Source organism: Coregonus lavaretus (genome assembly GCF_964263955.1).
Source record: "Coregonus lavaretus genome assembly, chromosome: 19".
NCBI classification, from domain to species: Eukaryota; Metazoa; Chordata; class Actinopteri; order Salmoniformes; family Salmonidae; genus Coregonus; species Coregonus lavaretus.
The window spans coordinates 30,319,870-30,345,176 of record NC_140006.1 but is presented as its reverse complement, the minus strand read 5'-3'; the positions used below and the strand labels follow the sequence as shown (position 1 = coordinate 30,345,176).

At 44.2% G+C, this 25,307-nt stretch overlaps 1 protein-coding gene across 4 annotated transcripts in view; it reads right to left on the bottom strand.

Annotated features, from left to right (window-relative positions):
- The window catches only part of LOC311146786 (ATP-dependent 6-phosphofructokinase, platelet type-like), a 40,862-nt gene extending 19,980 nt beyond the window's left edge, over window positions 1–20,882 (bottom strand). For 3 of the 4 annotated variants that reach the window (XM_084183370.1, XM_084183368.1, XM_084183369.1), the window contains exons 1-6: window positions 20,633–20,835; window positions 12,753–12,826; window positions 10,791–10,868; window positions 1,197–1,386; window positions 795–960; window positions 586–630 (exon numbers count right to left, since the gene is read on the bottom strand). In XM_084183370.1, coding sequence (XP_084039496.1) covers window positions 586–630; window positions 795–960; window positions 1,197–1,386; window positions 10,791–10,868; window positions 12,753–12,826; window positions 20,633–20,726 — 647 coding nt within the window. In that variant the 5' untranslated portion in view covers window positions 20,727–20,835. Of the gene's footprint in view, window positions 1–585; window positions 631–794; window positions 961–1,196; window positions 1,387–10,790; window positions 10,869–12,752; window positions 12,827–20,632 lie in introns of all 4 variants that reach the window. The other variant, XM_084183367.1, reaches the window with a different exon arrangement.
- Between the last annotated feature and the right edge of the window lie 4,425 nt (window positions 20,883–25,307).

Sequence of the window (25,307 nt, the reverse complement as noted above, 5' to 3'; positions counted from 1 at the left end):
TTCGAAATGGACAATGACCCCAAGCATACTTCCAAAGTTGTGGCAAAATGGCTTAAGGACAACAAAGTCAAGGTATTGGAGTGGCCATCACTAAGCCCTGACCTCAATCCTATAGAAAATGTGTGGGCAGAACTGAAAAGGCGTGTGCGAGCAAGGAGGCCTACAAACCTGACTCCGTTACACCAGCTCTGTCAGGAATTTGTACTAGGATTAAATGTCAGGAATTGTGAAAAACTGAGTTTAAATGTATTTGGCTAAGGTGTATGTAAACTTCCGACCTCAACTGTACACATACACACACACACTCACACACACACACACACACACACACACACACACACACACACACACACACACACACACACACACACACACACACACACACACACACACACACACACACACACACACACACACACACACACACACTGTACATTTGGTATTCAATCAAATATAAATACATGCAATACAAACCCATTTGTATGTATTATGTACAAACATTGTCAAAGCAGGACCATAGCTAAATTGTAGCAAGTACAAGAATAAAGCAGGAAATAAAAGCAGCAATGAAATGCCATTCCATACCCACAATGTCTTCCCATGACCTCCAGCACAAACGTCCTCTGGTGGCTGAGAGAAAGGAGAGAAGTCTGTGTAAATGTTGACCGTGTACAAACAACACCACTGAGCTAAATATACCACTGTTTCTGTCAGTACCTCTGTCTATGTGTAAATGTTGGTTCATCTAAAAGTTAAGAAATGTACCATTCAGCAACAATCATCTATGTCAGTACCTCTGGGCTGTAGTCATGATTGCGTCCACCACCTCTATGATTCTGTGCAGGGCAGAGTCTGTCCCGATTGTCATGTCAGTGCCACAGAAGTCGTTGTCGATGGAGCCCACCATTCCCACGATATGCAGCTCTGAGTTGTTCTGGGCAGCCTCCTCATCAATCAGACCTTTAAACAGGATACACAATACAACGCAATATGAAACTACTGGCTTCACTACTGAGTAATGTACACTCATAGATGGAATGACTGTATACAGGCTTTGATAATACATAGTAATACATGTTTTACTACAACATATCAGGCATATAAATATTTTTTTTTGCAATTTGCCTAAGAAATATGTGATGGAGTAGATTACTGTGAACATTTGGTCCACTACATTGACTACAACATTGAGATACCCTGCTGGACCAGTTCCTCCAGTAGTCCGCTCCACTCCTCTCTGAAGAGGTTGGCCCCAGTGAGGCTGCCGTCCCCTCCAATCACACACAGGTTGGTTATGTCACGCTGCACCAGGTGGTGGGCAGCCTTCAGACGCCCCTCGTGGCTGCGGAACTCCTTGCAGCGGGCACTGCCAATGACTGTGCCACCCTGACAGGAAAACACAACAGCTAAGAATTCGGATGAATGGATGGATGACAGTTGGAAAGATGGATTGATGGATGGATGACAACTGAATTGATGGATGGATAGGTTGAGGTTGGATGGATAGATTAATGAAGATTGGATGGATGTGTGAAGGATAGATGGGGGGATGGATGGATGCTTGAATTAATTAATGTTGGAAAGATAGACGGATAAATGTGTCACGGTTTCGGCCGAGGCTGCCTCTCTCCCTTGTTCGGGCAGGCTTCGGCGTTCATTGTCTCCGGAATACTAGCTGCCACCGTTGTATGTTTCATGTTCGTTTGCTTTTGTCTGATTGTTGTCACACCTGTTTTCATTTAGTGTCATTAGTGTCCTATTTAGTTCTCGTTGTGTTTGTCAGGTGTTGTGTGTTATTGATTTGTGTCAGTCGTGTATTTCGCTCGGTTGAGCTTCTCTCCACTGCGCTGGAGTTATTTTCGCACTTATATTGTGCGCTGTTGTTTCATTTTCGCCTTTGTGCGTATTTCGCCTTCGTGCGTATTTCGCCTTCGGGCAAGTGTTGTCCGTTTGCCGTGTTTTGGCATTAATACAAGTCTGTTGGATTATCCGTCTGCGTCCTGCGTTTGATTCCACCACTGCACCTACAGCACGCTCTGACAGAATAACACACCACAATGGAATCAGCAGGAGCCGCAGCAGCCCAGGCGACTCTGGAGGACAGGGTCCGGGAACAAGGTGACCAGATCCTGCAGATGGGGACCGCACTGCAGGAGGTGATCACCACCATCCGAGGCTGGGGGACGCCTCCACCGCCACCCTCCGTGCCAGCACCATCGGCCAGTCAGCCTATTCCCGCACCAGAACCCCGAGGAGTCCGACTCTCGCTCCCGAGGGCTTACGATGGGACCGCGGCCGGGTGCCAGGGTTTCCTTCTCCAGGTGGAGCTGTACCTGGCCACCGTGCACCCGGCGCCCTCGGGACATGAGAGCGTGTCCGCCCTGATCTCCTGCCTGTCCGGGAAGGCGTTGGAATGGGCCAACGCGGAGTGGAGGAGGATCGACGCGGACACCATCACTTACAACGAGTTCTCCCGCCGCTTCAAGGCGGTGTTTGACCATCCCCCGGAGGGGAAAGCGGCGGGGGAGCGTCTGGTCTTCCTCCGGCAGGGGAGGAGGAGTGCTCAGGAGTTCGCCCTCGAATTCCGTACTCTAGCGGCAGATGCAGGGTGGAATGATCGGGCCCTCGTCGATCACTACAGGTGTAGTCTACGAGAGGACGTCCGTCGGGAGCTGGCCTGTAGGGACACCAGCCTCACGTTCGACCAGTTGGTCGACATGTCCATCAGGCTGGATAACCTGCTAGCTACCCGCGGACGTTCCGAGGGGGGTCCGTCCATTTCACCCTCCAGCGCTTCCGAGCCGTGTCCCATGGAGCTCGGAGGCGCTGGCGCTAGAGAGAGGAGGGGTCGGCTTACTAGGGGGTCCATCCCCTGCACCAACTGTGGTCGGGGAGGACACACCGCGGCTAGGTGCTGGGGATGGCCTCCTAGGGGAGAGGACGACAGGTCCCGCACTGGGGATTCCCTCCAGGTGAGTAGGCGCCCCACTCACCCAGAGCTCTCTGTTGCACATTTTTGTATGCCTGTGCGTTTTCCACAGGTAGCACCTCATTCCCAGCATAAGGCGCTGGTAGATTCAGGCGCGGCTGGGAATTTTATTGATAAGAAGTTTTGTTTAGCTTTAGGGATTCCCCTTCTTCCTGTTGATGTTCCTTTCCCCGTTCATGCCCTAGATAGCCGTCCGTTGGGTGCGGGCTTGATCAGGGAGGTCACTGCGCCACTTAGGATGTGTGCGCAGGGGGGTCATCAGGAGATGATTCAGCTATTTCTGATTGACTCTCCTGCGTATCCGGTGGTGCTGGGCATGCCCTGGTTGAGTACCCATAACCCATCCATTTCGTGGCAGGAGAGGGCTCTGATGGAGTGGTCTGCCCAGTGTGTGGGTAGATGTTTAGGCGTTTCCGTAGGGGCTACCTCGGTGGAGAGTCCAAACCAGGTGCCCGCATTGCACGTTCCCCCTGAGTATGGGGATTTGGCTATTGCGTTTAGTAAGTCGAGGGCGACGCAGTTGCCGCCCCATAGGCAGGGAGATTGTGCGATAGACCTCCAGGCAGGAGCTGCGCTCCCACGGAGCCATGTGTATCCTCTGTCTCAAGAGGAGAAGAAAGCTATGGAGACTTACATAGAGGAATCTCTGAGACAAAGATACATACGGCCTTCCACTTCCCCTGCGTCCTCGAGTTTCTTTTTTGTGAAGAAAAAGGATGGTGGTTTGCGCCCGTGCATCGATTACCGTGGTCTCAATCAGATTACGGTGAAGTACAGTTATCCACTCCCGCTGATTGCGACTATGACTGAGTCGTTGCATGGGGCGCGTTTCTTCACTAAATTAGATCTCAGGAGCGCGTACAACTTGGTGCGCATCAGGGAGGGCGATGAATGGAAGACAGCCTTTAGTACCACCTCGGGCCATTACGAGTATCTGGTCATGCCATACGGGTTGATGAACGCTCCGTCAGTTTTCCAATCATTCGTGGATGAGATCTTCAGGGACATGCAGGGGCAGGGGGTGGTTGTGTACATAGATGACATTCTCGTGTACTCGCCTACCCGTGTCGAGCATGTGGCCCTGGTGCGTAGAGTGTTGCGGAGGCTGGTGGAGCACGACCTGTATGTGAAGGCAGAGAAGTGTCTGTTTTTCCAGGAGTCGGTCTCCTTTTTGGGGTATCAGTTGTCTGCGTCAGGGGTGAAGATGGAGGTAGACCGGGTGTCGGCCGTGCGTAATTGGCAAACACCAACCACTGTGAAGGAGGTGCAGCAGTTTTTGGGGTTTGCGAATTACTACCGGAGGTTTATCCGGGGTTTTGGACAGGTGGCAGCTTCCATCACGTTTTTTTTTGAAGGGGGGTCCGGTGCGTATGCAGTGGTCGGCCGAGGCGGACAGGGCGTTTGGGAAGCTGAAGGACCTGTTTACCTCGGCCCCGGTGCTGGCGCATCCGGATCCCTCTTTGCCGTTCCAGGTAGAGGTGGACGCGTCAGAGGCCGGTCTAGGAGCCGTGCTTTCACAACGGTCTGGCGCGCCACCTAAACTCCGCCCCTGTGCTTTTTATTCTAAGACGCTCAGTCCGGCGGAGCGGAACTATGACGTAGGGGACAGGGAGCTGTTAGCCGTGGTACAGGCCCTAAAGGTGTGGAGGCACTGGCTTGAGGGGGCTCAACACCCTTTCCTCATTTTGACGGACCACCGTAACCTGGAGTACATCCGGGCAGCGAGGAGGCTGAACCCTCGCCAGGCAAGATGGAATATGTTCTTGACCAGGTTTACTTTTAAGATCACGTACATCCCTGGGTCACAGAATGGTAAGGCAGATGCGCTGTCTCGGCGGTATGACACGGAGGAGAGGTCCGTGGAGCCCACTCCCATACTGCCGGAGTCGTGTCTGGTGGCACCGGTAGTGTGGGAGGTCGATGCTGAACTCGAGCGGGCGTTATGCACCGACCCTAGTCCACCACAGTGCCCGGAGGGTCGGAAGTACGTTCCGCTCGAGGTTCGGGATCGATTGATCTATTGGGCTCACACGTCACCCTCCTCTGGACATCCGGGTATCGGCCGGACAGTGCACTGTCTTAGTGCCAAGTACTGGTGGCCCACGTTGGCAAGGGATGTGAGGGTTTATGTTTCCTCCTGCTCGGTGTGCGCCCAGTGTAAGGCGCCTAGACATCTGCCTAGGGGTAAGTTACTACCCCTGCCCGTGCCACAACGACCATGGTCCCACCTCTCGGTGGATTTCCTTACTGACCTTCCTCCTTCACAGGGGAATACCACTATACTGGTCGTTGTGGACCGGTTTTCTAAGGCCTGTCGTTTGCTCCCCATGCCGGGCCTTCCTACCGCCCTGCAAACTGCCGAAGCCCTATTCACCCATGTGTTCCGGCACTACGGGGTACCCGAGGATATTGTGTCTGATCGGGGTCCCCAATTTACCTCCAGAGTCTGGAGGGCCTTTATGGAGCGGTTGGGGGTCTCGGTGAGCCTCACCTCGGGTTACCACCCGGAGAGTAATGGGCAGGTGGAACGTGTAAACCAGGATGTGGGCAGGTTTCTTAGAACATACTGCCAGGACCGGCCGGAGGAGTGGGCAAGGTACGTTCCCTGGGCCGAAATGGCCCAGAATTCCCTACGCCATTCCTCCACTAACCTAACCCCTTTCCAATGTGTGTTAGGTTACCAGCCGGTTCTGGCACCCTGGCAGCAGAGCCAGATCGGCAGAGTGATCGAGTCTGGCTCTCTACCAGAAACCTGCCCCTCCGCCTGCCCTGTCGGAAACTGGGTCGGCGGTTTGTAGGGCCATTTAAAGTCCTGGGAAGGTTGAACGAGGTGTGTTATAAATTACAGCTACCTGTTGAATATAAAAGTATTAACCCCTCGTTCCATGTGTCCCTTCTCAGGCCGGTGGTAGCTGGCCCACTCCAGGAAAGTGAGATCAGGGAGACTCCTCCGCCCCCATTGGACATCGAGGGGGCACCGGCGTACTCCGTGAGGTCCATCTTGGATTCGAGACGTCGGATGGGGGGTCTCCAGTATCTAGTGGAGTGGGAGGGGTACGGTCCGGAGGAGCGGTGCTGGGTGCCGAGGAGAGACATTTTGGACCCGTCTCTCCTGACGGAATTCCATCGTGGGCACCCGACGCACCCTGCTCCGCGTCCTCCGGGTCGTCCCCGAGGCCAGAGTCGGCGCACGTCTGGAGCCGCGCGTCAAGGGGGGGTACTGTCACGGTATCGGCCGAGGCTGCCTCTCTCCCTTGTTCGGGCAGGCTTCGGCGTTCGTTGTCTCCGGAATACTAGCTGCCACCGTTGTATGTTTCATGTTCGTTTGCTTTTGTCTGATTGTTGTCACACCTGTTTTCATTTAGTGTCATTAGTGTCCTATTTAGTTCTCGTTGTGTTTGTCAGGTGTTGTGTGTTATTGATTTGTGTCAGTCGTGTATTTCGCTCGGTTGAGCTTCTCTCCACTGCGCTGGAGTTATTTTCGCACTTATATTGTGCGCTGTTGTTTCATTTTCGCCTTCGTGCGTATTTCGCCTTTGTGCGTATTTCGCCTTCGGGCAAGTGTTGTCCGTTTGCCGTGTTTTGGCATTAATACAAGTCTGTTGGATTATCCGTCTGCGTCCTGCGTTTGATTCCACCACTGCACCTACAGCACGCTCTGACAAAATGTGGATGGATGGATGAAGGATGGATGAATGGAACAACAGCTCTAGATTAAACCAATGGATGACATATTCTGACACAATTGAGCACTGCTGCATTGATAGGCCTCATTAATTCAACCTCTCACATATTTTTGTTGGTGTTGTGTGGTGTGTTTTTTTGTCATTAACTATCAGGTTCATGTAGAATCCACAGTGACAGGGCACCTTCCACTCTGTTTAGCATCGGCCAGAAATGCAGCTGCGCTCATCTGTCACATGCCATTTGTAAATTCTGGGACCACAAATATATTCAAACCGTTAACCATAATAATAATAATAATATGCCATTTAGCAGATGCTTTTATCCAAAGCGACTTACAGTCATGCATGCATACATTTTTGTGTATGGGTGGTCCCGGGGATCGAACCCACCACCCTGGCGTTACAAGCACCGTGCTCTACCAACTGAGCTACAGAGGACCACCATATACTGTATTATATACTGTAGCCTCTGGCCAAAATATTCATTAACCACTTCGTATACTATATACAGTGGGGGAAAAAAGTATTTAGTCAGCCACCAATTGTGCAAGTTCTCCCACTTAAAAAGATGAGAGAGGCCTGTCATTTTCATCATAGGTACACGTCAACTATGACAGACAAATTGAGAAAAAAAAATCCAGAAAATCCCATTGTAGGATTTTTTATGAATTTATTTGCAAATTATGGTGGAAAATAAGTATTTGGTCAATAACAAAAGTTTCTCAATACTTTGTTATATACCCTTTGTTGGCAATGACACAGGTCAAACGTTTTCTGTAAGTCTTCACAAGGTTTTCACACACTGTTGCTGGTATTTTGGCCCATTCCTCCATGCAGATCTCCTCTAGAGCAGTGATGTTTTGGGGCTGTCGCTGGGTAACACGGACTTTCAACTCCCTCCAAAGATTTTCTATGGGGTTGAGATCTGGAGACTGGCTAGGCCACTCCAGGACCTTGAAATGCTTCTTACGAAGCCACTCCTTCATTGCCCGGGCGGTGTGTTTGGGATCATTGTCATGCTGAAAGACCCAGCCACGTTTCATCTTCAATGCCCTTGCTGATGGAAGGAGGTTTTCACTCAAAATCTCACGATACATGGCCCCATTCATTATTTCCTTTACACGGATCAGTCGTCCTGGTCCCTTTGCAGAAAAACAGCTCCAAAGCATGAAGTTTCCACCCCCATGCTTCACAGTAGGTATGGTGTTCTTTGGATGCAACTCAGCATTCTTTGTCCTCCAAACACGATGAGTTGAGTTTTTACCAAAAAGTTATATTTTGGTTTCATCTGACCATATGACATTCTCCCAATCCTCTTCTGGATCATCCAAATGCACTCTAGCAAACTTCAGACGGGCCTGGACATGTACTGGCTTAAGCAGGGGGACACGTCTGGCAATGCAGGATTTGAGTCCCTGGCGGCGTAGTGTGTTACTGATGGTAGGCTTTGTTACTTTGGTCCCAGCTCTCTGCAGGTCATTCACTAGGTCCCCCCGTGTGGTTCTGGGATTTTTGCTCACCGTTCTTGTGATCATTTTGACCCCACGGGGTGAGATCTTGCGTGGAGCCCCAGATCGAGGGAGATTATGAGTGGTCTTGTATGTCTTCCATTTCCTAATAATTGCTCCCACAGTTGATTTCTTCAAACCAAGCTGCTTACCTATTGCAGATTCAGTCTTCCCAGCCTGGTGCAGGTCTACAATTTGGTTTCTGGTGTCCCTTGACAGCTCTTTGGTCTTGACCATAGTGGAGTTTGGAGTGTGACTGTTTGAGGTTGTGGACAGGTGTCTTTTATACTGATAACAAATTCAAACAGGTGCCATTAATACAGGTAACGAGTGGAGGACAGAGGAGCCTCTTAAAGAAGAAGTTACAGGTCTGTGAGAGCCAGAAATCTTGCTTGTTTGTAGGTGACCAAATACTTATTTTCCACCATAATTTGCAAATAAATTCATAAAAAATCCTACAATGTGATTTTCTGGATTTTTTTTCTCAATTTGTCTGTCATAGTTGACGTGTACCTATGATGAAAATGACAGGCCTCTCTCATCTTTTTAAGTGGGAGAACTTGCACAATTGGTGGCTGACTAAATACTTTTTTTCCCCACTGTATACAGTTGAAGTCGGAAGTTTACATACACCTTAGCCAAATACATTTAAACTCAGTTTTTCACAATTCCTCACATTTAATCCCAGTAGAAATTCCCTGTTTTAGGTCAGTTAGGATCACCACTTTATTTTAAGAATGTGAAATGTCAGAATAATAGTAGAGAGAATTATTTATTTAAGCTTTTATTTCTTTCATCACATTTCCAGTGGGTCAGAAGTTTATATACACTCAATTAGTATTTGGTAGCATTGCCTTTAAATGGTTTAACTTGGGTCAAACGTGTCGGGTAGCCTTCAACAAGCTTCCCACAATAAGTTGGGTGAATTTTGGACCATTCCTCCTGACAGAGCTGGTGTAACTGAGTCAGGTTTGTAGGCCTCCTTGCTCGCACACGCTTTTTCAGTTCTGCCCACAAATGTTCTATAGGATTGAGGTCAGGGCTTTGTGATGGCCACTCCAATACCTTGACTTTGTTGTCCTTAAGCCATTTTGCCACAACTTTGGAAGTATGCTTGGGGTCATTGTCCATTTGGAAGACCCATTTGCGACCAAGCTTTAACTTCCTGACTGATGTCTTGAGATGTTGCTTCAATATATCCACATAATTTTCCTTCCTCATGATGCCATCTATTTTGTGAAGTGCACCAGTCCCTCCTACAGCAAAGCACCTGTCATGAGAATTTCTCTCTCTCTCTAATCAAACTTAATGCGCTGAATAATTCCCAGAGGGTGTAAGGCTCTGGTTTAATCATGAATTAAACAAAGGTCCACAACCGGCAAGAATGATCTATATGTTTAATCATGGAGAGCTCTCCCGCCAAAACACATAACCAGCCTTTATATATGCTTCACACAAAGGAACTTTGCTCCGCCCACCTTTAGGCGGCCTTTAACCAGTTTCTCAGTCCCCTTTATCCTGGAATGTTTGTCTCAGCAGTTTCTAACTCACCCCCTCTGTTAGTGGGTTTATAATGATAACCCTAACACAGTTCGCACAGTCATCATCAGTATTGGGGTTAACAATTTTAGTCATAATCATAATTCCTCTATCAGCACCCCCGCAGCATGATGCTGCCACCCCCGTGCTTCACGGTTGGGATGGTGTTCTTCGGCTTGCAAGGTACCCCCTTTTTCCTCCAAATATAACGATGGTCATTATGGCCAAACAGTTATATTTTTATTTAATCAGACCAGAGGACTTTTCTCCAAAAAGTACGATCTTTGTCCCCATGTGCAGTTGCAAACCGTAGTCTGGCTTTTTTATGTTGGTTTTGGAGCAGTGGCTTCTTCCTTGCTGAGCGGCTATTCAAGTTATGTCGATATAGGACTTGTTTTACTGTGGATATAGATACTTTTGTACCTGTTTCCTCCAGCATCCTTTGCTGTTGTTCTGGGATTGATTTGCACTTTTCGCACCAAAGTACGTTGATGAACGTGGTACCTTCAGGCGTTTGGAAATTGCTCCCAAGGATGAACCAGACGGAGGAGGTCTACAATTATTTTTCTCAAGTCTTGGCTGATTTCTTTTGATTATCCCATGATGTCAAGCAAAGAGGCACTGAGTTTGAAGGTAGGCCTTGAAATATACCCACAGGTACACCTCCAATTGACTCAAATGATGTCAATTAGCCTATCAGAAGCTTCTAAAGCCATGACATCATTTTCTGGAATTTTCCAAGCTGTTTAAATGCACAGTCAACTTAGTGTATGTAAACTGCTGACCCACTGGAATTGTGATACAGTGAATTATAAGTGAAATAATCTGTCTGTAAACAATTGTTGGAAAAATTACTTGTGTCATGCACAAAGTAGATGTCCTAACCGACTTGCCAAAACTATAGTTTGTTAACAAGACATTTGTGGAGTGGTTAAAAAACGAGTTTTAATGACTTCAACCTAAGTGTATGTAAACTTCCGACTTCAACTGTATATAGCCTGTGACTGTGATGATAATGTTAAACAAATCCATAGTATTTTGCCTAAAGGCATTCACTGCACTCCTTACCACTTGCAGCATGCTTGAGACACTTTCCCATGATGCCTCTTCAATGTTATCCCCACCATCTACCATACCCTGGTAACCCTGCATGGAGAAAATAAACATTAACATTATCTCACAGCATAGACCTATATTTCCTAATATTAATATGAACATATTCATGAATTACAATGTTGTTACATAGTAACAGTCGTTGACACTGCAACGCATCTTTGATAACATCAGGGATATTGACTTACATTCATTTTCAGAGACAATGCTACATCATGCTAACTACTACCTGTAGCAAAAGTAAACAACAGATTATCATGGATGCTGTCACTACTGGCATACATAGACAACTAGAGGTAAGATCAATTTGACACAAACATGAAAATTAGATGAACCATCCCTTTAACACTAGCACAAATGATGCCCACTTATTAAAGGTACACTGATATATCTCACAGCATACAGTTGTTTATTCAAGACTCATTGCGATGCCACTACAGGGACGTCTGAAGCTTCCTGTAATCCAATTATTTAGACATTGACACCAGAGCTCATATCCTCCCGCCTCCATTGAGTCAGACACAGTAGATAACAACATGTTACAGTAAGCCTCTTGCAGTGTATGTCCCAAATTGCACCCTATTCCCTATATAGTGCACTACTTTTGACCAGGGCCCAGACCCCATTCCCTATATAGTGCACTACTTTTGGTGTGCATAGGGCTCTGGTAAAAAGCTGTGTGCCATTTGAGACACAGTGAGTGTACTGTGAGCCTCCTCAACGGAATACCTTTCATCAGTCATCAAACACTAGAGTCTCCAACAATAGACGACACTTAAGCAAAGACTCCAGCCACCCAAGTCATAGACTGTTCTCTCTGCTACTGCACAGCAAGCGGTACCGATGCACCAAGTATGGAACCAACAGGACCTTGAACAGCTTCTACCCCCAAGCCATAAGACTGCTAAATAGTTAGTTAAATAGTTTACTAATTACCTACTTGCATTGACCCTTTTTGCACTAACTCTTTTGACTCATCACATATGCTGCTGTTACTGTTTATTATCTATCCTGTTGCCTAGTCTCTTTATCCCTACCTATATGTACATATCTACCTCAATTACCTCGTACCCCTGCACATCGACTTGGTACTGGTACCTGTGTATATAGCAAAGTTATCGTTACTCATTGTGTATTTATTCCTTGTGTTATTATTTTTCTGTTTTTTCTCTCTGCATTATTGGGAAGGGCCGTAATGAAGCATTTCACTGTTAGTCTACACCTGTTGTTTCCCAAGCATGTGACAAATACAATTTGATTTGATATGTTCATACAGTATTCCATCATGACCTCTTATGACCAGGCGTTATGTCATCCTTATAAAAGCATTAAGTGAAAACTGTAGAGACAGAATCCCACCTAATTTAATTCCTAAGCCCTGGAATTATTTTATTTGACCCCATTGTTGGGAAGGGCCCGTAAGCAAGCACTTCACTCTAGTCTACACCTGTTTACGAAGCATGTGACAAATACCATTTTATTTTATTTGACCCCAGTGGACAGGAACAGTATTGGATAACCTCCAGAGCCAGAAGTATGATTTCCTTATGGTATTAATTAGCTGCTTATGTATGGGAAACTGCTCCCGCTACTAACACCATGACTTCGCAAGTTTCCAATTCAAATACTTTACATGACCCTTAAATGAAATACAAGTCATTTTGTTGAACAGTTATACCAAAGAATCGCTCTTCCTCTGTTTTATTTAAACATAATACATTTTGCATAGAGATCCTTTTAATAACCAATTTAATTTAGTGTTCTATTTAATTCTGTAACATGTTGTTTATCCAAACCACTACTTCTGTGCTCAAAGAAAAGCATTGCCCAATGAGCACAGAGCTTGTCGGTGTTGATTTGTCTCAGTGTCAGTGGTAGAACAGTACAAGCCCCCGGGAGTGTCTGTCATGATCTCACCTCATGGACGAAGTACACTTTAGCTCCCACATAAATACCCATGCGGACCACAGCACGTACAGCAGCATTCATACCTGCATAACAACACAGAGAGAGAGAGAGAGAGAGAGAGAGAGAGAGAGAGAGAGAGAGAGAGAGAGAGAGAGAGAGAGAGAGAGAGAGAGAGAGAGAGAGAGAGAGAGAGAGAGAGAGAGAGAGAGAGAGAGAGAGAGAGAGAGAGAGAGAGAGAGAGAGAGAGAGAGAGAGAGAGAGAGAGAGAGAGAGAGAGAGAGAGAGAGAGAGAGAGAGAGAGAGAGAGAGAGAGAGAGAGAGAGAGACATAGAGACATATGACAATGCATGTTACATTTGGTAGGCTACCGGCTGAAAATACTAATCAGGGAGATGGGATGAATCATGTAAATCAAGTTAACAGGGTGTGCTCTGTCCAGCAAAGAAAGATGCTTGCATTGGCATTGGCCTTGATTTAGTATCTAATACATTTTCCATTGACAGTGTGAAAATTGATCATAATGATTACAAAGATCTTAGTTGCACCAAAACTACTTTAACATTGTAATACAAGTGTGGTAATAATTTTGAATGCAATATCTTTGGTCACCTTATTATGGACAAGACTCTTAGAAAAAAAAGTTTTATCTAGTACCTAAAAGGGTTCTTCGGCTGTCCCCATAGGAGAGCCCTTTGAATAACCGTTTTTGGTTCCAGGTAGAACCCTTTTTGGATCTATGTAGAACCCTTTCCACAGAGGGTTCTACATGGAACCCAAAAGGGTTTTACCTGGAACCAAAAAGGGTTCTACCTGGAACCAAAAAGGGTTCTCCTATGGGGACAGCCAAATAACCCTTTTAGAACCCTTTTTTCTAAGAGTGTAGCACTTACTGCTTACAGCTACATTCTCATTAGAGTCTGTACACGCAGCCAAGAACAGTAGGGCAGCCCTGTGGTGCCAACACTGCTCTGTGCTGAGGCCCTCCCACTTCTCCCACACAGCACAACAATGCTACTATTCACTGGCTTCCCAGGGCATTCTGAGTGTGGGCGGGAGCAGGCGCTGCCTTGGATGTCATTATTGTTAGTATCAGCGTCCAAGAGCATCTTAGGCCCACAACAATGGACTCACGTGTGTCTGAAATGACACCCTATTCCCTATAGTGCACTAGTTCTTACCCCTATTCCCTATATAGTGCACTTAGTTTGACTAGGGCCCACATAGGGTGCACTATATAGGGAATAGGGTGTCATTTCAGAGTCAGCATGCCTTCACAGTAAACAGACTGTAGAGAGACCAGAGTGCATGGTTGGTCTGGCACAGATATTAAGGGTCTGTTGTCTGGGTCGATGCTAACGAGCACTGATTCCGGTACTGTGGGTTGGCTGGTGCCAATCAGTGTTGCTAGGAGACCAGTAACAATATAAGATGAAGGAGACCTGTGTGTACACAGAAAATAGTACATAGATTATCCAATGTGGGCTAATAATGATAAACACTTCAAACATTCTTAATCCCACTGGAAGATTTCCTGAAGCATGGCTAATGGTTCTGTAAGTCATTTTAGATATCACCCTATATACAGAACCAACTGATATTTTCTGGCAGGTAAGACTTGCAAGTGGTTTTTACTCACATCATGTGAGAAAATATGCATATGGAATTCTCTAGTCTACAGGGTAGAGAATTGTTCTTATTGCTTTCTAGCTTCGACCGCAACTGGATTCTGACAGGACTTTTGTCCAAATCGCACTACATTCCTGCTGTGTAGACAGTGGTAGATTTCATGGTAGTCTCGCACAAAGTGCTTGGTCTAATGGTAGACCACTGTCGACATAGCAGGAATGAATTGTGATTGTGACAAAAGTTTGATTCAGATGTTTATTTGATAGCGAGGGACAAATTTAACCTTATGACGGCCAAGTAGTGTTCCTAGAGATTATGGATTAGGTATGTTTAGGTTTGTTTGATTTCTCTACAGCAGGCAGTGGTGTGTATTCATGCTTCCCCAAAAAATAAAACATAAAATAATGTATCTTTCGTTTCTCTGTTTCATAATTTTGCTTCAATTCTCAAGAGGCTGAATATACAGTGGGGAAAAAAAGTATTTAGTCAGCCACCAATTGTGCAAGTTCTCCCACTTAAAAAGATGAGAGAGGCCTGTAATTTTCATCATAGGTACACGTCAACTATGACAGAAAAAATGAGGAAAAAAAATCCAGAAAATCACATTGTAGGATATTTAATGAATTTATTTCCAAATTATGGTGGAAAATAAGTATTTGGTCAATAACAAAAGTTTCTCAATAATTTGTTATATACACTTTGTTGGCAATGACACAGGTCAAACATTTTCTGTAAGTCTTCACAAGGTTTTCACACACTGTTGCTGGTATTTTGGCCCATTCCTCCATGCAGATCTCCTCTAGAGCAGTGATGTTTTGGGGCTGTCGCTGGGCAACACGGACTTTCAACTCCCTCCAAAGATTTTCTATGGGGTTGAGATCTGGAGACTGGCTAGGCCACTCCAGGACCTTGAAATGCTTCTTACGAAGCCACTCCTTTGTTGCCCGGGCGGTGTGTTTAGGATCATTGTCATGCTGAAAGACCCAGCCACGTTTCATCTTCAATGCCCTTGCTGATGGAAGGAGGTTTTCACTCAAAATCTCACGATACATGGCCCCATTCATTCTTTCCTTTACACGGATCAGTCGTCCTGGTCCCTTTGCAGAAAAACAGCCCCAAAGCATGATGTTTCCACCCCCATGCTTCACAGTAGGTATGGTGTTCTTTGGATGCAACTCAGCATTCTTTGTCCTCCAAACACGACGAGTTGAGTTTTTACCAAAAAGTTATATTTTGGTTTCATCTGACCATATGACATTCTCCCAATCCTCTTCTGGATCATCCAAATGCACTCTAACAAACTTCAGACGTGCCTGGACATGTACTGGCTTAAGCAGGGGGACACGTCTGGCACTGCAGGATTTGAGTCCCTGGCGGCGTAGTGTGTTACTGATGGTAGGCTTTGTTACTTTGGTCCCAGCTCTCTGCAGGTCATTCACTAGGTCCCCCCGTGTGGTTCTGGGATTTTTGCTCACCGTTCTTGTGATCACCAAGCTGCTTACCTATTGCAGATTCAGTCTTCCCAGCCTGGTGCAGGTCTACAATTTTGTTTCTGGTGTCCTTTGACAGCTCTTTGGTCTTGGCCATAGTGGAGTTTGGAGTGTGACTGTTTGAGGTTGTGGACAGGTGTCTTTTATACTGATAACAAGTTCAAACAGGTGCCATTAATACAGGTAACGAGTGGAGGACAGAGGAGCCTCTTAAAGAAGAAGTTACAGGTCTGTGAGAGCCAGAAATCTTGCTTGTTTGTAAGTGACCAAATACTTATTTTCCACCATAATTTGCAAATAAATTCATTAAAAATCCTACAATGTGATTTTCTTGATTTTTTTTCCTCAATTTGTCTGTCATAGTTGACGTGTACCTATGATGAAAATTACAGGCCTCTCTCATCTTTTTAAGTGGGAGAACTTGCACAATTGGTGGCTGACTAAATACTTTTTTCCCCCACTCTATCTCACAGGAGAAAGCATCAGAGCGAGCGAAACAGTGCTCCTCTGTCTCTCTCCGTGTAGGCCATCTATCTGATGCTGTCTGGTACAAACGAGTATGACATTGTTGCCGCCCGTAGCATTGAAGGCAATGTAGGGGTGCGCCAGGAGGTTGCTATCTGGTTTTGTGATAAAACAAAGCTGTGGTTGAATTTATTCTGCCACTGTGTCTTCTTATTGTCTCGGCCTTTAGGCCTATATATCACTGTCGCAAGGCATATGAATTAACAGGTTGAAGCAAACAATGTAATTATCACAACACATAGGTTGTAATATGGCTTTTTTGGGGGGAGGGAACGCTTGGCTTCCCCAGTGATTTTACCCACGCACCGCTACTGACAGCAGGATTCCCCAACTGGTGGTTTTATTTGAGCAAAGAAAATGATACACAAATGTATTTTATTTTTATTTATTTTTTGCATTGTCATTGTTGGACAAAAGACTGTAACAACACCAGGAAATCGGCTCAAGTGATTTTAATTTTGGTAATCTGTTCCCATGTATTCCCACGCATAATAGAGATTGTATACAAATGTTAGCAAGGTTTGAAATTATGTTTTAGTCAAACATTATATCTGTTTGAGCATCTTGTGGTCAATTTGCAGTCTAGAAATTGTTTGTAATTACGTTTATAATGATAGTCACATTGAAATAGGCAGATATAAAATGAAATGCATTACAATATTGATAGGCTAGTATGCAGTGGCAACCCGTCATTCAGGGCAGCTGGGGCAGAGCCTCTTCAGCAAAATGTTGACATTAATAAGTGTCATATATCAGTTTGCAAACAATGTATAAAAATATATATCATTGAGTTAATGAAGCCGCATACAAACATGGTCTCTTTTTTGCTTTCTTGAGTAAGGCAGCTCCAAAATCCAGGTCTTTCAGCCTAGCTCAGTGCTTTCTGTGGTGGTGGTGGGCAGCCAGCGGAAAATACGGAGCGTAGGGGTTGGTAATGTTCTCTAGTTGCGCTGTGATTGGCTCAGTGTTCTGTCACTCATGGGGACACTACGTCACCGCAAAATCTACGGGGAGAGCTCGAAAATTCTAGCCCCTTGGGTGCTGCCATAGAGTTACATTAGAAGTGCCCATCAAAGAAAGCTCAAGGTCATTGGCCACAGATCAAATGACGTCAAATCACGTTACAGTTGAAGTCGGAAGTTTACATACACCTTAGCCAAATACATTTAAACTCAGTTTTTCACAATTCCTCACATTTAACCCCCACAGCATGATGCTGCCACCCCCGTGCTTCACGGTTGGGATGGTGTTCTTCGGCTTGCAAAACCTCATTTTTCCTCCAAACATAACGATGGTCATTATGGCCAAACAGTTCTATTTTTGTTTCATCAGACCAGAGGACATTTATCCAAAAAGTACGATCTTTGTCCCCATGTGCAGTTGCAAACCGTAGTCTGGCTTTTTTATGGTGGTTTTGGAGCAGTGGCTTCTTCCTTGCTGAGCGGCCTTTCAGGTTATGTCGATATAGGACTCGTTTTACTGTGTATATAGATACTTTTGTACCTGTTTCCTCCCGCATCTTCACAAGGTCCTTTGCTGTTGTTCTGGGATTGATTTGCACTTTTCGCACCAAAGTACGTTCATCTCTAGGAGACAGAACGCGTCTCCTTCCTGAGCGGTATGATGGCTGTGTGGTCCCATGGTGTTTATACTTGCGCACTATTGTTTGTACAGATGAATGTGGTACCTTCAGGCGTTTGGAAATTGCTCCCAAGGATGAACCAGACTTGTGGAGGTCTACAATTTTTTTTCTGAGGTCTTGGCTGATTTCTTTTGATTTTCCCATGATGTCGAGCAAAGAGGCACTGAGTTTGAAGGTAGGCCTTGAAATACATCCACAGGTACACCTCAAATTGACTCAAATGATGTCAATTAGCCTATCAGACGCTTCTAAAGCCATGACATCATTTTCTGGAATTTTCCAAGCTGTTTAATGGCACAGTCAACTTAGTGTATGTAAACTTCTGACCCACTGGAATTGTGATACAGTGAATTATAAGTGAAATAATCTGTCTGTAAACAATTGTTGGAAAAATTACTTATGTCATGCACAAAGTAGATGTCCTAACCGACTTGCCAAAACTATAGTTTGTTAACAAGAAATTTGTGGAGTGGTTGAAAAACGAGTTTTAATGACTCCAACCTAAGTGTATGTAAACTTCCGACTTCAACTGTATATCTACCGTAGCTTTGATTGGACTGATCATGTCAACATCATACTTTCAAAATGTTAGCTAGCAAGCTAGACAAGCAGTCATTATCATGAATCAAGTCGACAATCTACTGGCAAATCCTTTTCAATCCTTGTCCTATGAAGATATAATATAGATAAAATGTATCGCTGCTCATCGGCCATTGGACAAAAAACATTACACAACAAGTTGGAAATCGCAAATTCAACAATGAGAGGTTTGGAAGGAATCAGTGGCTAACTGCAAGCATTGCAAAGCAATCACTATCCTGCTATTCAGTGGAGTGGGTGTGTGGTCCAAGTCTGGCTTTAAGGGTCTCTTTTCCAAGCTTAAAAAGATAAACATTCACATGCAACAGACTTCAGTGAGTTCAAGACAACTGGGAACTCAGAAAAAAACGAGCTCTGACTGGGAAAATATGTTTTGAACGGTCATCCAACTCGGAATTCCAAGTCGGGAACTCAGGCCTCTTTCTAGAGCTCCGACCTGAAGATCACTGGCGTCATGATTCTACCTTGTTTTTTTCTGAGTTCCCAGTTGTCTTGAAAGCACCATAAATCCGGAGAATGCCAGACTTTGATGACAAAGTTTGATGACAACATTTTCCCACAAGGACCGCCGCGCCACCTTCCTGTTCAAGTGAGCACAGCACAAAAAGGTGAGTCCAAAAATGTATTGTATGCTGCTCCATAAATGATGTAATATGCCAGGGAGATATGTATACTGTAGCTAAGAAAGTAATACTAAGTGTATGTTGTGTAGTAAGCTGTCACCCTAATAATGTGGTCCCTTTACCCCTCATAACTTAGCCTACTGTTCTGACTTGGTAGTGTAGCCTATAGCCTGTTTTAGAGAAATGTAATCATCGAATATTGTAAGAGCTTTCATTGTCTGCTTATATGCCCCCTTTATTTATCCTACGGTTCTGACTTGGTGTACAGGGAGAATCCTGTAAGAAGGCCCATGTTCTGAATTCTGTTGCTGTACATTTCAAAAGTGCTGAACAAATAGTTAGGACTACTTCTGTCCTAGCTCACTCATTAATGTCTTAATCGAAATTACGGATTGCCTCTTATCCGCTCGTCGTCCCCTTCATAGTTTGTACATTTCAATTGTCAGTAGAAACCCCATTTGTTTAAGCAAGTCAGCCATATCAGCTCTGTTTTTTTTAAAGGCAGTAAATGAGGCTGAATGAACTGTTTAGCTGCCAGACAAGGCTCCGCTGATATCCAGATGTAGCAGTGGTAAGGATTCAATCCATGGTGCTGAAAAGAAAGCTCTGCTGTTGGGACAGCTTTATATAGGCCCTAACAGTTTGTGGCCACCGTTTGTCACCGTTTTAGTGCAATTAATGTATTGTTTAATGTTGTGTTGTGTAGTGGCTTTGCTGGCATGCATCCCAATTTGTTGTTGTTGAGTTCGCCCCACCAAGATTGACATGCTAAAATCGCAACTGCTAGTATGCACATATCCTTAGCGCTCTACAATTGGCATGTTGAGTTTAACATGCAGGGCGTGCGCCTGCAGACGTGATGACATCTCTGCGCCATAGGTTATCAACGAATGGAATTCCGCAATGCAGGCTTCAGTGTCGGTTCGTGCTATGCGGGATCCTTGGAACGTCCATACCCTTACCCTAACCCTTACCATAAATAACCCTTACCGGATAGCACCGACCCTTCAGTATGATACACTTTTTTTCTCCATGTTTTTGTTGATTACAATAATGCATAATCTCTCTTCTTGCAATGGTGTGACAATTCTGAAAATAGCTTACCAATTGCCTACATATTCCACAAATAATGTTATTATTCGTTTTTATTTCCAGTTTTTTTTGTTGTCAATACTCATACAGCCTACATTATCTTTTGAATAATTGAGTCAAACATATGAGAACAAAATACTGAGATGGTTTAGACTAAACACAATGCCAGCACTTATAATCCTGATAACAACTCGACACTTTGTTTCCCTTTTAGTATCGTAATGATTACACAGTTCTAGCGTGTATTACAGTATCCCTCTAATCCACTTGTAGCCTAACAGTAACTGATACCTTGAGCATCTCCTCCGCTTGTCAGAACGCCGATGGATTTTCCAGCACCGGAAAGATTCTCAAAGAATTTCTTGGTATCCTGCCGCTTCGCCATGTCTCCCTCTTCTATCCTTCACAAGATTATATATGAAAAGTATTATTTGTTGTTGGTATGTACGTTTTGAAATGAAATAAGTGTCAGTATTTGAGAGAGCGACTGTACATGTATGCAGTGGTTTACGCCCCCTTCCTTTCCATGCTTCGCTGACTCGCTTCTTACCGTCCCCGATGGCTAGATGGGATAGCGTTTATGTCCCAATTTTTTTTTTTAGCTAACCCTTACCCTTTTTATAACCTTAACCTAATTATCCTAACCTCATACGTTAATTTCCCTAACCTGCTGCGTAAATCAAATCTGTTCCATTCTGACATAAACTGTATCCCATCTAGTCAAAATCCAGCGGGGAGCCTATAAAGAGTTCCTCCTATAATTAATTGACAGTGGTGTCTTCCAATAGATTGCTGCATCACGTATATTCCTCAAACTATTCTGACCAATTGGGCCGGTAGAAATTACTAGAGCGACAACGATGAGGTAGGGACTAGGAACAGTTAAACAGGAAGAAATGTAGTAGTTGGCATTTTTCTAGTTTATTAAACATTTTTGAATAAATCTGTCCACAGGCATGGTTGAGTTTTAACCTCAAAGTGAATTTACTATGTAATGAAATATAGTCTCTAATATTGTCTGATTATAACTATTTTGTCCTGCATCAGTCCTTCAGCCTAGACCTACTGCATCACATTACATAACATGCCACAGCCCCATTATGAGCAAGAAACCAAGATGGCATCTCAGAGACTCAAAGGATCCGCTGTGGTACTAATAATGATGGCAGTAAAGGTCACATAGCCCCCACCAAGCTTGTTACCATCCAGGCATCCTTATTTTCAGATTTCGTCCAGACTGAAATGAAACTACTCTGGAGAGGGGTGGCTATAGAATATTTATGTGAAGCATCATTTGCTTGGCCAGAAAAGAGAGTGGGGCACACCTACTGTTAGTAAGGACATGGATGATGAAGAACAGACACAAGGATAGCATGCAATATTCTTCTGCCCCACACCACATTACCCAATTGGTTGTGTTTACACAGGCAGCCCAATTTTGATATTTTTTCCACTAATTGGTCTTTTGACCAATCATATCAGATCTTTTCACATCAGCTCTTTTTCAGAGCTGATATGATTGGAAAAAATACCAATTAGTGAAAAAGTTCAAAATTGGGCTGCCTGTGAGGGGTGGTGTGAACGCAGCCATAGTGACACAAAGCTATTGTCTGCCTAAATGTTTTATTATTCCTGGAAAGCCTCCCCTTACAAAGTCCTAAAATATTAATGAAAGTCCAGGTGGGGGGAGTAGTAGAGCCTTTTGTGTGTATGTTGTTCTCTGAGTTGATATGACAAGCAGTGATGCAGTACTTCTAAATATAGAGTAGCCTGTGGGTCAGGCTGGTGCTGTGTGTGATGGAGAGAGAGAGAAGGGGAGGGGAGGGGGGGGGGGGGGGGGGGTTCTGATATTGCACATACAGCACCGAGCAGTTTTGGTCCTGCATGTCACAATGAGCAGTCTCTTGTTGACAGGTTTAACTGGCCAGGAGTTAGTGCTCACGCGAGATTAGGTTCTGGGTTTTACTCATAATTACTCATAATGAGAAAACATATCCTTTGTTTTAATGGCCTCTGACAGTTCAGTGTTGGTTATTTAACCCTGTCAAAATATTTATATTTGCATCTGTTTATTTACTGTCAGTAAAGAGCGACATCTAGTGGCATATTGTATCTCTGCAGGCTGTTGTGGCCCTCTATGAATGTACTCTGCTTTCCAACCAGAAAGGGGAGCTCAAACCAAAGAAAATTACTCTAAAATTAGACTTGGGGAAAACATGAGTGGCTTATCTTTTGTTGCTAGGACCAGGTTTGGGTAGGTTACTTTCTAAATGTAATCCCTTACAGTTGCTAGTTGCCTGTCCAAAATTATAATCAGTTATGCCATTTTTGGATTACCCAAACTCAGTAACGTAATCTGACTACTTTCAGTTACTTTTGGATGACTTTCCCCTTAAGAGGCATTAGAAGAAGACAAAAAGGATCCATCAAACACATTTGGTGTGTCATCATAGTGGTCTCTGACTTGTGATCAGACTCACTGAGGTGGAACAAATGTAAACTTGTGCCATTTTTCAATGCTGAATTCAATGCCATTGAGAAATCAGAAAGGTGTCATAATGGGAGGGTTTTCTCGCAAACATCCTTTCTGAATTTTAAAGTTATCCAAGGAGTAATCATCTTGTTTTTTAAAAAGTATCTGTAATCTGATTACAATATTTTTGCTGGTAACGTAAATGATTACAGTTTTTACATGTAATCAGTTACTCCCCAACCCTGGCTAGGACAGTAGGATTAATCTGGAAAAACAACAACAAAAAACTTAGCCAGTACCCCCAAATAAGAAAATTTTTCTGTCAGATTTTGTATCTGTGCCTGTATCTTACTCAGGCACAGATGAGACAGACTGACTCTTTCTTGAACCAGCTTCTCCCAATCATGTAACCTTTCATCAACACATCCCATTTGGTGAGGCACAGGCAAACAACATCTCACATGCAGACTAAACATGACATATTCAGTGACATGCATTCTCTTTATATAGATAGTTGGCTGGAAATGTTGCATCTAGAGGATGATCTTTCTCCTATAATCAACATAAAGTTGTCCTGCTTAAATGTCATATGCTTGGTTCTGATCATCCCAAGCTGAGGATCGTATTCATTAGTGCACATTGTTATAAAACATTTTACATGGAAAACAAGCTTTTCTTATTGGATAAATTCAAGTAGGTCCCTCACAGTTTTGGCTCATTTACTGCCATTTGGTTCTTAGTGAATACGACCCAAGCCACACGTTCAAAGTTTCCCAAAGTAAGGTTGCTCAAGTACAAAATGCCTACATTTGCACATTTAGATTAATCTGGTTTGTGTTTTGCCTGAATCAGATAGTTTATGGTCCACTTCTGCTTAAAGGTTCTATTATTACTCTGAGCATGAAGGACTGAACCGAAGGTCTTTTTCTGAACAGAGTTTTTCCTCGTCAGGTCACATGGTCAGGAAAAACTCAGGGCCAAACCTATCAACTATAATTTTGCTATATTGTTTTTAAACATGGCTGTAAATGTTTCTTGTAAAACACTTGAAATGAACTAAATATTTGATAATGCAATAACAGAACATAAGAAATACTACGTAACTGTACACATCTGATCATCATGGGTTAATAATAGAGGCAGAGATACAGTAAGGAGTTTGGGAGATATGGAATGATACCTCACACCGCTAGAATTAAACTACCAGTAAATATTTAATCACCAATTTGATATGCCTTTAAAATATTCAGGAAATGTAATCAAGCTAATCATAATTTTTACTCTGTGTCTTAATGAAAGATCCTAGTATGGAATTTTCAATCAAGCATGACATGATTAGATGACTAGTGGCTCATAGATACAAAAAAACACCCCTTGACACCCGTCTCCACCCAAAATATGAGGGACAAGGTCAAAATCGAATGCTGACAACTGTAGTAGGTTTCATATGAAAAAAGGTTAGAGTCAGGTTTCATGCCAAATGCTGCATTTAACTAAATAGAAAGCATTTTACCTTCACATTTCCATTCTGATGCCAAATCTGGTTGAAAAAAACAAAGAGAGAATAGAGCCAAACATTATAGGGTAAACATCTCTTTAAAGAGAAGCATTTTGTCACATATCTTGGAGGAAGAGACACTTCCATTGGAATTGGGTCAGATCTATATTCTCTAATCTGCTTGGCCTCAGGAGAGTGTATGCAAGATGTTGTACCCCATTTGGCTGAGCGGCCAATGGGCTCATTGTGAGAGCAGCTCATTCCCCCTGCCTGTCCTCTGGGGTCTCAGCTGGCTGGAGCATGTGTTTTCTGTTCCTTATGAGGCACAATGAGGCTTGCCTCTGATGCCAAAACAATGCTGATATCTCATAATGAATTCAACCTGAACTGAGGTGAAGCGAGGTCACATCACTAGCTGTGTCCCAAATGGTACCCTATTTCCTACCTAGGAAATATAGGGAATAGGGTGCAATTTGGGAGCATCCTGGCAGTTACAACAAGATGTAATTTCATAGGTTGTCTAATACAAAATCTGGGTAACACTTTTATTTTAAGGTACACATATTAGCCACTCATTTGTAGTTTATAAGTATGTATATATCTGTGGCCACTCATGTGTGTCTGTCTTCTGCAGTCCTGTTGGCATAAACATGCGGTTGGTTTGTTGTCATAAACTCTTGTTATTCAAACTGAAACAATACAAATGGACATTTCAGCAATGTTACTGTTACCATTCAGTGGATCAACCTGCCATTATGTTCATGTTTGTGCATCCCCCCATTTTATTCAAACCACACACAGAACCTTAACTCATAATGCGATCTTGAGAACTATCTCATGTGGCCCTTTTTCAAATGCTTTCCTTTGGCGGATATCTGGAGGCTTGCCACTGCTTGAGCTATGGCTTGTGTCTCAATTGGCACCCTATTCCCTACGTATTGCACTACTTTTGACCAGGGCCTATAAGGAGTAGGGTGCCGTTTAGGACACAGATA